Source organism: Gracilinanus agilis, chromosome 4 (assembly GCF_016433145.1).
Source record: "Gracilinanus agilis isolate LMUSP501 chromosome 4, AgileGrace, whole genome shotgun sequence".
In the NCBI taxonomy this organism is placed as follows: Eukaryota; Metazoa; Chordata; class Mammalia; order Didelphimorphia; family Didelphidae; genus Gracilinanus; species Gracilinanus agilis.
The window spans coordinates 485,211,607-485,224,965 of record NC_058133.1 but is presented as its reverse complement, the minus strand read 5'-3'; the positions used below and the strand labels follow the sequence as shown (position 1 = coordinate 485,224,965).

The 13,359-nt window shown below is 41.8% G+C and overlaps 1 protein-coding gene across 1 annotated transcript in view; it reads right to left on the bottom strand.

Annotated features, from left to right (window-relative positions):
* Positions 1-13,359, bottom strand: part of LOC123246791 (galectin-9-like) — a 61,483-nt gene that overhangs the window by 19,516 nt on the left and 28,608 nt on the right. The window contains 2 exon segments of the mRNA XM_044675582.1: positions 8,253-8,387; positions 9,327-9,429. Of these exon segments, the coding sequence (XP_044531517.1) occupies positions 8,253-8,387; positions 9,327-9,429 (238 nt within the window).

Sequence of the window (13,359 nt, the reverse complement as noted above, 5' to 3'; positions counted from 1 at the left end):
TAGGCAATGGGAGTTAAGTGACTTGCCCTGGGTCACACAGCTAAGAAGCGTCTGATGCCAAATTTGAACCCAGGGCCTCCCATCTCTGGGCTTGGCTCTCAATCCACTGAGCCACCCAGCTGCCCCCTAAACAGAGACTTTTTAAGGAATCCTAAGTTTTTAAGAGTTCAAGCCAAAAAGGTTGAAAACCACTGGTCTAGAACCAGCACTGCTTTGCTAGAGTGATAGGAAATTTACTAGAATCACAGATCCTTTCATCAGATTCTTTTTTTTAACATTTAATAATTTTTATTTTTTAGAAAAGTTATCATGGTCACATGATTCATGCTCTTAATTTCCCCTTCACCCCCCCCCCACATCCCCCACCCCCAATAGCCAATGCGCATTTCCACTGGTTTCAACATGTGTCATTGATCAAGACCTATTTCCAAATTGTTGATAGTTGCATTGGTGTGGTAGTTTCGAGTCCACATCCCCAATCATGTCTGCCTCAACCCACGCATTTAAGCAGTTGTTTTTCTTCTGTATTTCCACTCCTGCAGTCCTTCCTCTGAATGTGGGTAGCGTCTTTACCATAAATCCCTCAGAGCTGTCCTGGGTCATTGCATTGCTGCTAGTAAAGAAGTCCATTACATTTAATTTTACCACAGTGTATCAGTCTCTGTGTACAATGTTCTTCTGGCTCTGCTCCTTTCGCTCTGCATCTGTTCCCGGAGGTCTCTCCAGTTCGCCTGGAACTCCTCCAGTTTATTATTCCTTTGAGCACAATAGTATTCCATCACCCGCATAACCACAGTTTGTTCAGCCATTCCTCAATTGAAGGGCATACCCTCCTTTTCCAGGTCTTTGCCACCACAAAAAGCGCAGCTATAAATATTTCTGTACAAGTCTGTTTATCTATGATCTCTTTGGGGTTCAAACCCAACAATGCTGTGGCTGGATCAAAGGGCAGGCAGTCTTTTATAGCCCTTTGAGCATGATTCCAAATTGCCATCCAGAATGGTTGGATCAGTTCACAACTCCACCAGCAATGCATTAATGTCCCAATTTTGCCATATCCCCTCCAGCATTCATTACTCTCCCCTTCTATCATTTTAGCCAATCTGCTAGGTGTGAGGTGATACCTCAGAGTTGTTTTGATTTGCATTTCTCTAATTATTAGAGATTTAGAATACTTTTTCATGTGCTTATTGATAGTTTTGATTTCTTTATCTGAAAATTGCCTATCATGTCCCTTGCCCATTTATCGATTGGGGAATGGCTTGCTTTTTTATACAATTGATTTAACTCCTTGTATATTTGAGTAATTAGACCACTGTTAGAGTTTTTTGTTATAAAGATTTTTTCCCAATTTGTTGTTTCCCTTCAGATTTTGGTTGCATTGTTTTTGTTTGTACAAAAGCTTTTTAATTATATAATCAAAATCATTTATTTTACATTTTGTAATTTTCTCTAACTCTTGCTTGGTTTTAAAATCTTTCCTTTCCCAGACATCTGACAGGTATACTATTCTGTGTTCACTTAATTTATTTATAGTTTTCCTCTTTATATTCAAGTCATTCATCCATTCTGAATTTATCTTGGTGTAGGGTGTGAGATGTTGATCTAAACCCAATCTCTTCCATATTGTTTTCCAAATTTCCCAGCAGTTTTTGTCAAATAGTGGATTTTTGTCCCAAAAGTTGGGCTCTTTGGGTTTATCATAGACTGTCTTACTGATGTCATTTACCCCAAGTCTATTCCACTAATCCTCCCTTCTGTCTCTTAGCCATTACTATATCGTTTTGATGACCACTGCTTTGTAGTACAGTTTAATATCTGGTACTGCTAGGCCACCTTCCTTCACATTTTTTTTTCATTATTTCCCTTGATATTCTTGATCTTTTGTCCTTTCGTCAGATTCTTACTATGTGCCAGTTTTCAACTGATAAGCAGACCAAAGTCCATGCCCTGATTTGAGTTCTGTACAGCACATCTGAGTAACTTCTTTGTTCCCCTCGGTTATCCAAGAATTACATTTTATCAGCCATGAAACCATGTGACCAAAAAGTTCCTGACTTTTGCATTTTCACATCACAGACGCCAGATGGTCTGAAAATCAGGATCCCCGGATATACTCTCCGGGCATTCATATTTAGAGCCATCTTCAATCCACCACAGACCATCATCAATGTTCTCTAGAAACAAACATGTCGCCTTTTGTTGCAATATTGGCTTTGCCCCCACAACTTAAACTTCTTCTCTTCCTGGGCAACTAGTCCTGTGTCTGGTGGGTGTTCAAATGAATTGATTGATGACCATGTCAACCCATTCATTAGAGTGTCTACCATTCAGTAGAGGGTATAGAAGAGAATGTCACACCTGAAAAGAGTCCTTCCTTGCAAAGAGTAGTTTAGGGGCAGCTGGGTAGCTCAGTGGATTGAGAGTCAGGCCTAGAGATGGGAGGTCCTGGGTTCAAATCTGACCTCAGACACTTCCCAGCTGTGTGACCCTGGACAAGTCACTTAAGCCCCATTGCCTACCCTTACCTCTCTTCTGCCTTGGAGCCAATATACAGTATTGACTCCGAGACGGAATAGAGTATATATATTTATATATGTCATAAGTAAGCAATATATACAACTAAGCTTCGAGTATATTTATCATTTAATACTGTAGGGTTTAAATTAATGTCCAACACTCCAAGAATTATATTTTATAAAGTTTATTAATAATCACGTGAAGTAAGGGAATAAAAAAGTAATTATCTAACAAAATAAGACCATGTGACTAAATTCTCCTGCCTGTTCAAAAGAACCCACTAGCAGCCACTCCATTACAGGAAGAGCAAGAGAGGGGCTGGGCTACACAAAATTTATATCCTTAATGTGAGAAGGAAAGTGGGATGCTGGGAATCATAGTTCTAGGGTACAGAAATTAATTACACAATACAGTATTTGAGGAGGCAGCTAGCTGGCTCAGAGAATTGAGAGCCAGACCAAGAGATGCAAAGCCCTGGGTTCAAATTTGGCCTTAGCTACTTCCTGACTGTGTGACCATGGGCAAGTCACTTAACCAACTGCCTCATCCTTACTGATTATCTGCCTTGGAATCAATACTTAAGACAGAAAGTAAAGATTTTATTTTTTAATTGTATTTTATTTTTCCTCAAATACATGTAAAACATTTTTTCTATATTCGTTTATTTAGTTATTTTTTAAACCCTTAACTTCTGTGTATTGGCTCCAAGGCAGAAGAGTGGTAAGGGTGGGCAATGGGGCTTAAGTGACTTGCCCAGGGTCACACAGCTGGGAAGTGGCTGAGGTCAGATTTGAACCTAGGACCTCCTGTCTCTAGGCCTGACTCTCAATCCACTGAGCTACCCAGCTGCCCCCTTTTTTATATTCTTTTTAAAAATTTTTGAGTTTCAAATTCTCTCCCTGCCTCATTCCCTCCAACCATTCCCTTTTTCCTGGTACAGTAAGTAATCTGACGTAGATTTTACATGTACAATTGGGTAAAACATGTTTCCATATTAGTTATTTTGGAAGAAATCTCAAATGAAAAAAGAAAAACACAAATAGAAAGTGAAATATTGTATATTTAAGGTAAGGGTTTGGTTGTTGTTTTTTTTTTAAAGAAAATTATTTCTACATGTATTTGAAAAAATAAAAGGAATAGAATAAAAACAAAATAAAAGAAGCAGAGAAATAGAGGAGAGAGATAGAGACAGAGATAGAGAAAGACAGAGACAGAGACAGGGACACAGAGACAGAGAAACAGAGAGCCAAACAGGACTCCAGAGGGCTGCCTCTGATCCCACTCTGATTCCAGAGGCCGGGGGAGGTGCATGCTACCAGCTTCCTGGCAGAGAGATGATGTGGTCAAGGTGCTGAATGACCAGGTGTGCATTTGGGGAATAAGGGCCAATTCGGAGATTTGTTTTGCTTGACCATAAATGTGTTTGTTCCAGGGTTTTTGTTTTTCATTCTTTGTTTAAAAACAAGAGTAGGGAGGAGAGAGAGAGAAAATCAATTGGAAAAAAGTTTAATTAAAAAAAGAGATCAAGGCTGAGATAGGCTGGCAAATGTTTAGCCACCAGCTCTGTGAAAAAACAACTAGATAGTATATACATATATACTTTGACATTATTAATGTTTTCTCCATTAGAGAGTCTAGAGATAATCAACAAAACAAAACAATAAATCAAGTCATGACCCGTAAATGATTCCAGTTTTGAAGGCATAAATACTCATGCAGAAAATTTCCCAATGCGCTCTCCCTAGCTGATGCCCAGTCTATCCCCTTGTAAAAATAGTATTAGGCGAGACACACAAATAAAGGACAAAAGAACTAGAAAATAAAGGTTCTCAATTGTTTCTAGATCCTTTTGATAGATGTTATCAAAGTATCTTCAGTGGTAAATGAAGCAAAGCTCAAAGATGAACTTCCCTTCAGGGCCAGGCACAAGGAACGCTAAAGAGACTCTTGTGTATGAAAAATAAACAATTTATTTAAATATATATAAGAGAAAAAGGATTTCTAATTCTACGAGATTCTAACTCCACCCAAATAAACTCCCAGGTCCCAGCAAGGTTCCCAGGCTACACTAATCCTCCCTGATCTAGTTAACCAAATTTATACTATTCTAAATAAACCTAACCACTCTAACTCTTAACTTCACCTTTAAGTTATAAGACTAGAGTCACAGCTAAAGACCTTGAACTCCAAACTGCAAGCAGTCTTACAACCCAAGACTTTGGAGGTTTAGGGTTAAGGCTGCCTTTTTAAGGGCTAAACAGGGGCTTCAGAGATAAGGAAGGGATAGGATTAGGGTTCTTAAAAGTCTGATTAGTCCCTGTTAAGGAACTGAATAGCAAGGCAGTGCTGTGGGAAGCAAACTGGAACTAAAATTGAGATCTGAATTCAAATCCTATATCTGATGTTTATTGGCTGGCTGTGTGTCCTGGGTGAGTCACTTCACTTCTTTGTGCCTCTGTTTCCTTCTCTGGAAATTTAAAGGGTTGAACCAGATGTCCCCAGAAGATCCTTCCAGTTCTCAATTTAGGAACCTATAATTTTCTTTGGACCTCAGTTTCCCTAATTTTAAATGTGATTTGAAATGAATGGAAATTGGAAGAGTTGAACCAGATGGCCCCAGATGATCCTTCCAATTCTCAATTTAGGAACCTATAATTTTCTCGAGGCCTCAGTTTCCCCAACTTTAAATGCAACTTGAAATGAATAGAAATTGGAAGAATTGAACCAGATGTCCCCAGATGATCCTTCTAGTTCTCGATTTAGGAACCTATAATTTTCTCTGGGCCTCAGTTTCCCTAATTTTAAATGTGACTTGAAATGAATGGAAATTGGAAGAGTTGAACCAGATGGCCCCAGAAGATCCTTCCAACTCTCGATTTAGGAACCTATAATTTTATCTGGGCCTCAGTTTCCCCAACTTTAAATGCAACTTGAAATGAATAGAAATTGGAGCAGTTGAACCAGATGGCCCTGAGGTCCTTTCCAGCTCTGGAGTTATGATCCTATAATGTCTAATCCTCCACCACACAATTTTGTTGTGGAAAAAGAGAAGAGTCTTCTGGACTTCACCACTCTTATGCAAGTCCTCTATGACATAGGAGATAATAGAGCTGAGGCACAGGAAGGGAATGACTAATTCAAGGTCACACAGCTAATGAAGCTTCAGAAATGGAGCTAAAGATTTCTTCCTGACTCCAAACCCAGCACTCTCCATAATAAGGCACAGCCTCTAGGTAAGCTGCATTTTGTGACCGAAAGAAGGCTACATTTGACTGGATTCCAATCCCAGTTTGCTACTTATTTCCTGAGGAAACTTGAGGAATTTTTTTAATCTCTCAAAGAGAAGGAAATAGGAAGTTCTATATTGTTCCACTTCTAGCTTTTGGTTTCTATGAGCCGTGGGACATGGGGCTGCAGTCTTAAAGATGGGGTGACAGCAGGCGCAAAAGGAAACTGAGCACCTAACATCCAAATCCTCTCTGGCTCACTGACTGCTTTCCCAGGCTTTGGACCACCATGGGGTGATGGCAGCATTCTTTCTAATCCTTTTCTTGCCTTAACTCCTAAATGTGAGAGCCACTTACTACCTGGCCTACGGGTACCCCAGCAAAGGGACAGGGGCAGAAAAAGCAGTGTGGGTTCAGCTAACAAAGGCAGGACAGCTTCTAGGGCCCGTGGTGGTCTGCCTACATCCATCCCTGTTTAAATGGATTTCTGGACGAGAATTTAATTTGACACTACCTGAAATAGAATAGAAGGGGCCGGGGGGGGGGGGGGGTGCCACTAGGTAGCTCAGTGGACTGAGAGCCAGGACTAGAAACAGGAGATTCTGGGTTCAAATCTGGCCTCAAACACTGCCTAATTGTAGGGCCCTGGACAAGTCATTTTAACCTCCGTCACCTGGCCTTTATTGCTCTTCTGCCTTGTAACCAATACACAGTATATTGATTCTAAGACAGAAGGTAAGGATTTTTTTTTTTTAAGAAAGAAAGAAATGGAACAGAGAATTTCCTTAACTGAGAATTACTCTGGTGCAAAGTAAGGCTGAAACTGGTGTGAGACTGAGCTATTCCAGACTGTGGAAGGAACTGAGCCACAGAAAATCACCATTCTTAGAGATGGAAGGGCCTTAATGTAGCATCTAGTCTAATCCCTCCATTTTTCAGATGAGGAAACTGAGATCCAAAGAGGATGCATACCACAGAGACTGTTGGGGCAGGGCCGCCATGGAAGGGAAAAGGAGAAGGGAAAAGACACAGACACTTTTAAATTATTAATTAATAACATCGCTACTAACCAAGAACTTAACAAATATCCCATTTGATCTTCACAACAACCCTGGGAAGTAGGTGCTATTCTTATCCCCATTTTATAGTCAGGGAAACTGAGGCAAACAGAGATTAAATGACTGGTCCAGGATCACATAGCTAGAAAGTATCTGAGGCTAGATTTGAACCCAGGACCTCTCATTTCTAGTCCTGGTTCTCAATCCACTGGCCACCCAGCTGCCCCCTAAAGATGATTTGTAAATTTGTAATCTTACTAACAATATGACCCTGGGCAAGTCACTCAACCCTTTTTGTCTCAGTTTCCTCATCTGGAAAATGAGCTGGAGAAGGAAATGACAAACCACTCCAGTATCTTTGCCAAGAAAACCCCAAATGCGTCACAAAGAATCAAACACAACCAAAACAATTGACCAACAACAATAACAACAAAATTCCCTCGGGGTTCTCCATTGTAAGGTCTTATTTTGGGTACTTCAAGATTTCTGGCGTATTTCTTGGGGAGATGGAGCCATCCACATCAGAGAGCCCGGGCTGGGAGGGCAGAAGGAAAGGAATCTGAAGGTGGTTCTGGGTAGAAGGTAGCTGAGGCAGATAGCTGGATCCTTCACACACTTCCAACCACTTCCCTGGGATTTCTCACCGGCTGGTAGCACCGGGTGTCCCGCTGAATGGCCACTATCTATCAAGAAGAAACCTCCGAGCTCAGAGGACCACGGGATGGGCGGATCTGAAGTCTGACCTTTTTTTTTTAAACTCTTACCTTCTCTCTTGGAATCAATACTGTATATTGGTTCCAAGGCAGACAGTGTAAGGTTGAAACTTGGATAGGTGGCAGTTAGTGTACCCCAACCCCTCTGGGGTCCTTCCTGGAACGAGCTGCACAACAGCACCCCAGTTTAGCTACACACCTAAACCACAGATATCCTGTTATCCCAATTAGCAGCTCGAGCAAGCATCCCCAAAGGTCTATATAAGCGCTGTAACCCTCCCCTAGGCGGAGGCTCTTACTCTGGAGCAGCCCTAGCGCGCTAGTAAAAAAGTGTCTCCATTCTCGGGGTCTGCGATTTCGGACCCTAACAATAGAAGAGGGTAAGAGCTAGACCATGGAGGTTAAGTGACTTGCCCAGGGTCACACAGCTAGGAAATATCTGAGATCACATTTGAACCCAGGACTTCTCGGCTCTAGACTTGGCTCTGTCGACCCTCTGAACCATCCAGCTGCCCCCACTTCTGATTTTTTCACATTCTCTCAGGGTGCAGGATTCCTGCTCCCCCTCACCACCTCTTGCCCTCTAAAATCAAGCATTCTCCCCAGACTGTAGCCTCCAGGAGCCCTGAGGCATGTTCCCAGAAGAGGCTTCTCACTCAAGCGGGAGTCCATGTATCACTCCACTCCAGACCAACCCACTTCCTCCACCTGCTTCCCCTCACAAGTGCACTCACCACGTTCTGATACTGGTTCTGGCTGACATTGAAAGACATGCTGGGGCTGTTGCTGCCGCTGCCGCTGCTGCCTCCGCAGATGCTGGTGCTGCTGCTGCTGGTGCTGCTGAAGCTGGGCTTTCCGTAAACCAAAAACTGTGGAAAGGGGAGGATCAGAGGAGAAACCGAAACTAACACAAAGATAACTTGGCTGTCATTCAAGGGGAGGGAGCCGTTGGAAGGAGGAAGTAAGTAGGATATGCGAGTTAAGCCCTCTAAACAGGCGCGATAAAGGAAGGGCACCCTACCTGCCAAGTCCATGAATGCAAAGTCATTTCCAGAAGAATAATGTTGCTTCTTAGAGGGGCCAGAGCGGCCACCTGAGCTGAGCTTAAAGGAAGCCACTCTTAGATGGAGTCATGGAAGGGATCTTTTTCGATGAGGTGTTCTAGTAGGGGAAACTGAGGTCCAAAGACAATCTGTGGTAGAGCTTGATTCACGTCTTTTCTTCTTCTTCTTACACCCTTATCTTCTGCTTTAAAATCAATGCTCCGAATTGGTTCCCAGGCAAAAGATCCATAAGGGCTAGGTGATGGGGATGAAGTGATTTGCCCAAGGTCACACAGCTATGAGATATCTGAGACCAGATTTCAACCTGGGACCTCCCAACTCTAAGCCTGGCTTTCTATCCACTGAGCCACCCAGCTACCCCCTTGGATTCCCATCTGAGTCCTTTTACTCCAAATCCAGCAGTTCTTTCCAATGGGCTCCAATGAGCTCCTAGAAATGTAGGAGCCTTATCACTCCCTTAGACACCTGGCACAAATTGTCTCCAAGCAAGATAGAACTGCGTGAAACTAGCTGATGTGTAACTTCCTTAAGGACAGGGCCTTCATGTTGGAGGGTTCCTGCTCTAGGGTTGGAAGGAACCTCCAAGGGTATTAAGTCCCTTTCATTAATTTATTATATTTGTTTTAATTATTTAATTAACTATGTTCAATTAATTAAATGCCTCTTTAAATTGCAGTTAAGGAAACTGAGGCACTGGGGAAATGAAAACACTTGCCCAAGGCAAATCAATAACCATTATCATACCTTCTTTTGACCTCTTATGCCACCTGCAAAGGCTAAGGAACATAGTCTGTATCAGAAGGAGGAAGCTGTATTTAATAGTATGGGAGATAGGGGCAAGTGGCATCTAAATGTACCCACAAGTTATTTTTTTTATTGATAGATTTGGTTGGGAAAGTGGGTACTAAGGGGAAAGCTTTGAGACAACAGTCCCTGCGGGTATGGCAGCACTGGGTCACCTGACTCCTGTGGTTGGGAGACAAAAACCCTAGAACTAATCAAGGCTGTTGCCCCTGAGTCTGCTATCTGGGTGGGGTGGAGATCGGGGTGGTGCAAGCTGGCTATCTGGCACCTTTCCATTCCAGCTAATCAAGAGAGATGGGTGCCTAGGCTCCAAGTTCTGTCATTTCTCTGCTGCTGAGAATATACAAACAGCATGAAAGTGCAGCACCCTGGGGTGTCACTAGGCTTCAATAGGAGGCGGGGAAGAGCAATAAAGATACAAGAGAGACTTGTACCAGGCAGAGAGGGAAGCAGATAAATAGAAAGCAGAAGGGAGGCAGCAGGGGCAGGGAGAAGGGAGGGTGTTCCTGACAATGCTGATGGTTTCCTTGGTCATTCAACAGGAAGGTTGGATCATTCCTGAGCACTTGGCAATGTGCTCAGGCCTGCCCTAGGTGGAGATGCAGAAGAAATACAAATTATGCTCATTGCTCTCAAGGAATGGGGAAGAAAACCCCACATTTTGTTATTGTTGTTCAGTCATTTTAGTCATGCCTGACTCTTCTGACCCCATTTGGGACTGACCTGGCAAAGATACCAGAGGGATTTGCCATGTCCTTCTCCAGCTCATTTTACAGATGAGGAAACTGAGATAAACAGGGTTAAATGACTTATCCAAGGTCACACAGCTAGTGAGTGTGTGAAGTCATATTTGAACTCAGGAAGATGAGTCTTCCTGACTCCAGGCCCATGGCTCTATCCATTGTGTCAGGTAGTTGTCCAAACTAATACATAGATAAAACATTTTGAATATGAGGAAGTATTACATATGGTAAGGACTGAAAGTACAAGAGACTTCAATATGGGAGCCATGAGTTGGAAGAGTATAGATTTAGACCTGGAGAGGACCCAAAGATTATTGAGTCTAACCCCCTTACTTACTTTATTTTATTTTCATTTTGTAAACCCTCATCTTCCATCTTAGAATCAATACTACATATTGGTTCTAAGGCAGAAGAGTGGTAAGGGCTAGGCAATAGGGACTAAGTGACTTGCCCAGGGTAACACAGCTAGAATGTTTCTAAGCCTAAATTTGAACCCAGGACTTCCCATCTCTGGGCCTGGTTCTTAGTCTACTGAACCACCTAGCTGCCCTAACTCCCTTATTTTACAGATGAAGAAGTAGAGGCTCAGAGAGGCTTATTCAAGGTCACACAGGCAGTAAGGGATAGAGGCAGAACTCAACTCCAGATCCTCTGGTTCCAGAGCCATCACTTTTTCTACTGTGCCAACAAGAAGCCCCTGGAAGGCTTCCTGGAATAGGTGAGATTTCTGTGAAGTTTTAAAACCATTCTGGAAATTATGTATTGTATTTTTGTTATTATATAAATATGTAAATTATGTAAATAATTCCATGCCTTTTGGGAATATGTCCCAAGGAGGCCACTGAGAAACGAAAGCCCTAATATAGTCCAAGATATGCACAGCAACACTTTTCTTGGGAGCCAAAAAGTGAAAGCCAAGTAGATACCCATCTACTGGGAAAAGGCTGAACTATATTCCATAAATAGAGGCAGCCAGGTAGCACAATGAACAGATGGCTGACTCTGGAGTCAGTATGACCTGAGTTCAAATCCTGCCTTAGATGTTTACTGAGACCCAGGGCAAGCCACTTGACCACTCTCAGTCTCAGTTTACTCATTTGTAAAATATAGATAACAATATTATATCCCTCAAACCTAGAGACAGGAAGTCCTGGGTTCAAATTTGACCTCAGATACTTCCTAGCTGTGTGACCCTGGGCAAGTCACTTAACCCCTATAACCTACCCCTTACCACTCTTCTGCCTTGGAACCAGTATTAGTATATTAGTATATTCTTGGAGCCACAGATGAAACTTGGGTGGACACCAAAGGTGGATGAGCAACTCTGAAATGGGTTTGGCAATCCTGCCCACCAGAAGCCCCAGTCCTCCCAGAGTCCCCGGCTTGCCCAGTAGCAGAGATTGCAGCATCACACAGTAGAGACAATTTAGTCCTTTTTTCTGAAATCCAGAATAGTGGAATCCCATCCTTGCCAGCAGTGTTTCAGTGCCTGACCTCCCAGTTGCTGTCCAGCATCGACTTCCCATCTTTCCTCATCTTTGCCACTTGGCAGAGTAAAATGAAACCTCAGTATTAATCTGTGTTTCTCTTACTATTAGTGATTTGGAGCAAGCTTTTTTGTGGTCCTTTAGACCAACCAATTATCCTTACCAAGAGTAGCTAAACTCAGTTCTTCCTGTGCTGCTGAAAGGCTACCAAGCCCCAGTCACTCCATGCTAACTATGGCTCCATCTCCAATACCAAGATTCAGTCTAAAGCAGAAACAAGGATTGCATAGATATGAAAACAAGGGATTATTATAATAGCTACATTTAATTGAATTGAATTTTATGACTTATAAAGTCTTTTTCTTATAATTTCTCTGTGAAGTAGGAAACATGAACATTCTACCCATCTCACAGATGAGGAAACTGAGTTTGCTTTGGTCACACAGTCATGAAGGCAGCAGAAAAAGAATGTTTAGGGCTAGGAAGGATCTTGGAAACCACCTAATTAAAATGCTTCATTTTACACATGAGGAAACTTCTCTTTTTCCTTTTATTTCTTGGGGTATCCAATCATACTTTCATGAGTCACATGTTCTCTCCCTGGTGAGAGAGTTTATTTTTTTCAAGTTATTTTGGAATCAGAACATTTTCTCATTCAATTTTGCCTCTGTGGACCACTGCCCTTTTCTGGATTTTTTGATACTGCCCATTCTTGGGTCTTCTCATGCCTATCTGATGACTTCTTCTCAGTCTCCATGGATATATCATTACCCATAGCATGCCCCTTCATTGTGGAGATCCCCCAAATGAGCCTTCTCTTTTTTTCTCCATACTCTTTCACTTAGAAATCTCACCAGATCCTCTGGGTTTAATGATCATCTCTTTGAAGATGTCTAGAGCATATAGTAAGTGTTTGATAGATGCTTTTTGATTAAACTGTTTTTATTTTTTGTTAATTCTCTCTATATATATATATACATATATATGTATATACATGTAATAACAAATTTCCACACAAGTTTTCTTAAGTTATATGATCGAACTTATCTCCTTCCCTTCCTTCCATTCCTCTTCCCAGTGCTTGCAAGGCGATTGGATCTGGGTTGTACATGTATTATTATGCAAAATAGATTTCCATATTGTTCATTTTTGTAACTGAGTAACTTATAAAACCAAAACCCAAATAAATCATAAACCCAAATAAACAAGTGAAAAATGCTTTCATCTGCATTCCTTCTCCATCAGTTCTTTCTCTGGAAGTGGACAGCATTCTTTCTCATAAGTCCCTCAGAATTGATCTGGATCATTGTATTGCTGTTATTAGCAAAGTCTATCACATTTGATCATTCCACAGTATTTCTATTATTGTGTACAATGTTCTCCTGGTTCTGCTTATTTCGCTCTGCATCAGTTCATGAAGCTCTTTCCAGCTCTGTCGGAAATCATCCTGTTCATCGGTTCCTTACTTAAGTTATTTTTTTTAAACCTTTACTTTCTGTCTTATTAACAAGTCTAAGACAAAAGTGCAGGGGCTAGGCAAACAGGGTTATGTGATTTGCCCAGGGTCACATAGCTAGGAAGTGTCTGAGAACAAATTTTAACTTGGGTCTTCCCGATCCATGCCTGTTTCCCTATCCATTGTGCAATTTAGCTGCCCTTGAACTTCTCATTTTAACAAGTTGAGAGGGAGACCAGGGAAAGAAAGAAAGAAAGAAAGAAAGAAAGAAAGAAAGAAAGAAAGAA